The 6880-nt window shown below is 36.8% G+C and overlaps 1 protein-coding gene across 1 annotated transcript; it reads right to left on the bottom strand.

Annotated features, from left to right (window-relative positions):
• Nucleotides 1-409: 409 nt before the first annotated feature.
• On the bottom strand, nucleotides 410-6422 carry fev (FEV transcription factor, ETS family member). The gene is made up of 3 exons (XM_008402727.2): nucleotides 3362-6422; nucleotides 2655-2726; nucleotides 410-1900 (listed from the first exon to the last, which is right to left on the bottom strand). Exons 1-3 carry the CDS (start codon nucleotides 3408-3410, stop codon nucleotides 1359-1361), a joined length of 663 nt encoding a protein of 220 aa, XP_008400949.1. The 5' UTR covers nucleotides 3411-6422; the 3' UTR covers nucleotides 410-1358.
• Between the last annotated feature and the right edge of the window lie 458 nt (nucleotides 6423-6880).

Raw genomic sequence — 6880 nt, forward strand, 5'->3', positions numbered from 1 at the left:
ATGAATATGTTTTAGTATAGTGCGATTTTTAACCAAGCAGTCATTTGTCAATGTCATCTGAGATTTTTTTTTTTTTTTTTTTTTTACAGTCTGAACCTCAAACGCAAGTCCTAAAATCCCGATTCTTCACCACAAGGTGGCGCCAGAGATCTACCACAGCGTTAAATCAGAGCGGGAGGGAAAACATCCGTCAATAAGAAGGCACCAGTTCATTTTCCACCTATTCTGTCCAAGATAGTTTCAATTCTCAATTGCTGTCTCGATTCCCAAACTGATGTATATACTTTTATTTTTCCTTTATTATTAGTTATTTCTGTGTATCTTAAATATAAATATTTACAGCAATCATTCAGAGCTTAGGCATTATTTTTGTTTTATTGTAAATTTCAATTCTATGTCTACTTATGATTGTGGTTCTGTTACCCTTCAACTCTGGATAAATATGAATGTGACTAAGATAAAACAACGTTAGTCATTTCCTAATTCTATTTATTGAAATCATAAAAGCACATTTGCTCACTGGAGAGTAATGAGTAGAAAAAAAAATACTTTACGTCCGAAATGGCTCATGGACAGTAAACCTCCCTTTGGCAGGTGTCTCCATTTCGTATCTGAAAGACTCGGTAGCGTTCCGATCGACCAAAATGTACAAAAGGGCGAGGATCGAAAAGACAGAAACAATTTAAAGGAATAAAAGAGAAAACAACTCTTTCAGCACTTTATTGTAACATCTAGTGGCTATGTTCTCTAACAAGAAACACCTTGTCACAAATAAAAGTTTATTGATTTCTGAAACTCAAAATTTGTGGAGTGGAGATCAGAAATTTCATATTTTAAAAAAAATGACATTTTGCGCAGAAAAGTAGTGTGTGTAAAATGATAGGCGGTTTTTCTAATGTATGTATTTATTCATTTATTAAATATTCATTGCATCTGAGTGAAAAACGATGTAAAGCATAGTCAAACTATATTTTGTTTTGTTTTTTTAACACACATATTGGTTGTTTCTACGCAGTAGTCTGAACAAAGGATCAGATTGATTCAAGTTATAGGAAATTATTTACTTCATATCTACAAGGACCATCTATAATCAAATTGGGGAATATAATAAAATAGGACGTAATGTTCATTTTTGATTCTAATTAATAATTTACGGACATACCGGGATAAAATGCAATCCAAAATTTACAAGGCTATCTGTGGAATAAGGCAGGTTTGCTGAGCGAAATAAGATAAATGTCGTTTTTCAGAAATCTTGTCCAAGTCGTGGTGGAATTACTCAACATTTGGGGCGCAAACAAAAACCAGTTCGCGTGTATTTATTCACTCCAAGTCTGGCATGGAATGTGCAACAGGAGTCAGTTGTAGTGATTGTTGATGTTGGCAAGACTGTTGATGTTGTTGACGCAGCTGATGTGGGACGGAGACACGGTGCCGAAGGGCCCCGTGGGCTGCAGGTTGTGGCTGTGATAAAGGGCCGCCGGTGGGGAGCCGGGCCAGTAGGAGAAACCCGAGGGACCCACGCCGGGCGTGACGAGATTCAGTTTGGAAATGCCGGAGAAGGGGATCGGGGAGAAGTTCCCCTGAAACTTGTAGATGGCCTGCTCCGTGGTGGACGGCTGGCACACCTGCGCCAGGCCGTGGAAGTCGAACTTGTAGGCGTATCTCTTGCCGTGGACTTTAGTCATGATGTTCTTGTCGTAATAGTAGCGCAGCGCCCGGCTCAGCTTGTCGTAGTTCATGTTGGGCTTGCTCTTCCGCTCCCCCCAGCGCCGGGCCACCTCATCCGGGTCGATGAGCTTGAACTCCCCGTTGGTGCCCTCCCAGGCGATGCAGGACACGTTGGTGCTGTCCGAGAGGAGCTCCAGAAGGAATTGCCACAGCTGGATCTGTCCGCTGCCTGGGGACAGAGGAAGGATAAAAAAAAAAAAAACACACACACACACACGTACGCATCAGTCAATGTTGTGTTCTCAAAGAAACATTCATGACAGAAGACCTTCATCTCACTAATGGGCAGGGAAAAAAAAGAAACTAGATTTCAGTTCTTGTATAGCAACAGCATTTCCTTTCAGGTCTTACAGTCATTCTGGGTTTTATTCTCCCCAGATTCCCCTTCTATTAGATAGAAAAATATATATTTTTTATTTAGTTTGAGAGATGAACGGTGTGTCATCAAATCAGAGAAAATCTGATGTCAATTATATAGATGTCGGATATTTCAACTTAAAATAAATATTTTTTTATTTTCTTTCTTTCTTTCTTCTTTGATTCTTTTCCCCCTCTCTCTTTTGTTCTGTCTATCTTTCTTAATTTTCAATATTTTCTTGAATAAAAATGTATTCAATCAAATATATTTTCAAATTGTATGTAGTACTTTTGACAAATAAACATTCATAGTTTACTTTTTAGAAGTAGATGATTATTTTCCAACGATATTTATCAAATATGTATTTTAAAAAATGTATTAATCGTTATGATAGCAAAAATAAACAACTATCTACTACTCTTTCTTTTTTTAAAGAATACATATTTTATTACTCAGCCAATATTTGATATACATTTTCACTAAAATAGTAATCTAAGCATAACACACAAGCAATGAAATAAAGTAAGAAATATTTTTTTTTATTACTATTATTTTGGGTTCTTACCTTTTTGCACTCCGGTATTTATTGGACTCCAAGATGTTCCTTTGCTTTCTTTCAACAGATTTTCTGTTGGATCTGAAGTCAAAACAGAAAAATTAACATCAAATATATATTTATTTACAATATTAGAAAATAGTTTATGGAATTCCCCTAAGCTGTGTATTTCTCGATATCAATGTGGTTTGGATATGAAGAATAATAAGAAGGGTTTGTATATTAAATAGCGAATGAAATGAATACACAACTGACAAAAATAAAAATGCATTAAATACCACAATATCTGGAAAAGCATAAAAACTGTAATTTATTTAAATCCTCAAAACACAACAAATCCCCCCCAATTTTTCAAAGGGTGTTCAATTTTTAAGTAATATTTAAAGTGGACTATTTTTGCACCAATTCACACACAAAAAAATAAACTCATAAATGCGCAAACGGAATGAAATCCTGTTGCTTTCTGGTGCAGTCAGAGTCCAGTGCGTGAAGCTTGTCATCCTTGCGGTYCCCCCTGCAAGAAGCCAGGAAACGCGTCCAGGAAAAAGGATTTCCGATTTCCGACAAAAGAGCAGACGGGCTTTCAGAGGGGAAGCGGCTCAGCAAAGCTCCGGCCTGGAAACCGAACATCTTCTTCTGCTGGACTCCACAGCGCTGCGAACATCCAACCAATTCTATCATAAAAGCCTGTTTGACTAATTCCTAACGGGACAAACCTGAGAGATACATGTTGAACATGAGGTTTCCTCCGCGGTCCTGTCTCATTGTGTTCAGACGCTCAGAAAGGCTTGGGTTTCATTTCGGCGGTGGCGCAGCAAAAGATTTTTATTAAACTTTATCTCATAACTGGGATCTGGAATAAATGCGGGTGGACAGATTGAAGTTTCCAGGCAACTGTCACTGGCCCCCATCTCTGAGACAATATTCAGACAGCAATTTCCCCTGGTGCATTGCTTTAATTAAAAGAGCAATTTACCTCTGTCAGCCCGCCCGGTGCCCACAATAAAAAGAGGCCGATAGAAATTCGGCCCTTATCAATCCACCATCACAGTTTAATAAAGTTTCCGCGTTAAGATCTGAGTTTCTATGGTGAATTGAAGTGTTTGACATGGAAACCAGTTCAGATCCCCCTCACTTTTCCGCCTCTTTACCTCTTGGTAAACAACAAAGACCTGCCTCATGTTGGGAGAAAGAATATTTACCTTGAAAAACGCGCTTCAGTGCGCTGAGGAAAACAAGAACATTTCATCCCTCCTAACCTCCCCTGTGTGGATTTAACGTTATATGGCCTCAATCTGGGGCTAATGAGGTCATAACTTTAAAACCATGGGCCCTGATGCTCATTGGTGCAAGCTYATGTCTTTCTGCTTCTTCTAGGACAGTGGTGTCCAAAGTCGGTCCTCAAGGCCCGGCATCCTGCATGTTTTAGTTMTCKCYCTGGTTTAATGCACCTGGATCAAATGATGKCTCATCAGAAGGCCTAAGAAAAACACTGACAAGCTGAAAAGGTTGCTACTACCACCAGAGAGAGAACTAAAACATGCAGGATGCCATCCGACAGACTTTGGGCAAAACTGTTCTAGGAGCAGCAGACTTTGTTAAAGTCACATTTTTCTGAACTTTATGTCATTCCGTTTCTGATCAAACKGCACATTTGAGATTATGAGTCTGGTAACAATCCCAGTGCCATTGTCCAGGTTTTGGCTCTSCATTGAACCACAATGAGAACTATTTGAGAACTGAGAAAGAGTGGCAATATTAGTCTATACCAAAATCACTCCATTTTCATCCACAAATGAATCCGGAGGTCACAAATAAGCCCAGAACAACACTTTTCTCAGTTAAGATGATTTTTGACAATTTCACACAAAAAAAGAGAAAATATATATGAATGACCCCCCAAGACTTTAGGAAAAACATTTTGTGAAATGACTTTATTCATGACCATAATCTCAAGTGAACTCAGGTTATGCAKAAGACAATCATCTAAATCACACCAGTAAATCAAACTTTAAATGGCTAAAAAAAAAGATGGTTTTGGACTGGTCTAGTCAAAGTCTGGAGTTAAATCTAACCTAGATATTGTGGCTTGACTATCTGCTGTGATCTAGAAAATKTAAGTTACTAAATTAAAATCTGAACAAAAAATGTTATATTAGCAATTTAATTTAAAAAGTCAAATTCAAAGACTGTGTAGAATAACTGCACATGGCTGATTTAGATATRTTCAGAATGTGTTTCAGTCAATTCTGACCACTATGTCAATTTCAGTTCAGAGTAACAATGTCACACAAGACCAGTTAAAATCATTTTTAATGTTGATCTACTGAAAAGTATGTCGACACACAGCACATCCAGTCAAAACTTKGCTGGGCTTTATTTTGGATGAATTATTGCATCAATGCAGCATAGCATGGAATTGCAATATACAGTGTGTGGTGAATTTGAATGAAATTGAATGTGTTTTGAGACGGCAATTTGTTGTCAATCTGGAAATTCAAATCTAATTCAATCTAAATTGAATTGAACTGAATTCAAAGAATGGTGTGTTTAGATATGTACAGCGTTATTTCTCACCCATTGGTTTTGCAGAACCATTGTAGTCAAGCTGAATCTTGGTCTCATTAGAGTTAAGTACCTCCATCCACATGCTTGCAGTGTCTCACACACGGCTAGTGACAAACGGTCACTCTTCTGTAAAGGCTAGATTTATGGAGTCCATGACTAAAAGTTGTCACTTTTATAGATGATCACAACCGAGCTGTGGAACTCTGCAGCTCCTCCAGAGTTACCATAGACCGTTTGGATGCTTCTCTGATCCAAACGGGTGATGGATGGAACAGAGCTCTTTGTGATGTTCAAAGTTTGCAATGTTTTTTGTACATCTTAGTCTCTCCTCACAGCTTCCTCATTGAACTGTCTGCTGTGTTCCCMTGATATTCTTCATCAAACTTCTGAAACATTCACAGAACAGCTGGATCTGACTCTAAATGATGTCTGATACAGTTACTAGGGGTATCAGAGTTAAGGAGGGGAGATATTCATGACATACTTTTTTAGAATCTCGTATATTCTTTTTGTCCACTGTACAATCTTGTGTTGCTCATTATATAAAATCTTATATAAAAAAATACACACATTTTGCACTTGTAATGTGACAAAAAATAACAGGGTGTCAATACTTTGTGTCTAATATTCAACAGATGTTATGCAAGTTGTAAATTTCTTATCAATAACTCCACTACTRCTGATGTTTTCTTTGCCMCTAATAAAACCCAATTATTGGAAATAACAGTGACGATGTTTCCTGCATATATTTCACAAGTAACACCCGAGTGGTTCAACTCTAATATATTGACAATAAGAATCAGTCTCAGTTTAACTGCAACACAYAGAAAACATTTGTAATACACAGAAACAGGCAACACATTTGAAATATTTTATTCAGATTTTATTCATATCATTTAAGTCACTGATTTAAGCTTTTTTCAATAAACTTTATAAGATTATTWAAAAAAAATAAAATAGAAAAGAAAAAGAAAATGCAGAACACTACTAAAAAATTGCTAATATGGGCACCAAATTAAAACCATTCAAACATGGACTTGATGTGGCTGGGTACACTGTTCCAGCTTTGACTCTGGCATGTGTTGGATGTCATTCTGTTCTTTTTTGTTTTCTCTTCCAATCAATCTTTGATTATCTGATCTAGCTTCACTGAAAATGAATGCAAACCCCACAACATGCATATTTCATGTTGATCCTGAAAGAGAAAACACACACGGATTCCGACCGTGGTGCATTCTCCTGGTTTATGTGTGGTTTGGCAATTTTACTGTCTCTAAAACCTCTCTATAAACTGTCTCTGTAAACTTTAATGTCTCAGAAAAGACACAAACCAGAAGACAAATTAAGTGATATAACAGTTATTATTTCTACTATCTTAAATGTCTAGGCAATTCATTCCTATTTTAAGCTTACAAACATGTATTTTTTTTTTCTTCAATTAGAAAACATACAGTGAATCTAAGGCAAACTCAAAGTACAAAACTATTAGCMTCTTATATCGCAAGCTTATATTTTTGTRTGACTAGTTRGCTGAYAATCARTATCTCCATGAGTCACCTGATATGAGTTCTGTCATTCACACAGAAAGGAAATCATATAAAAAATGGAAAATACAATAAAGTTACATAAAACAGTAATAATTTTTATAGCTAACTACTTAAGATTTA

Source organism: Poecilia reticulata, linkage group LG2 (assembly GCF_000633615.1).
Source record: "Poecilia reticulata strain Guanapo linkage group LG2, Guppy_female_1.0+MT, whole genome shotgun sequence".
In the NCBI taxonomy this organism is placed as follows: domain Eukaryota; kingdom Metazoa; phylum Chordata; class Actinopteri; order Cyprinodontiformes; family Poeciliidae; genus Poecilia; species Poecilia reticulata.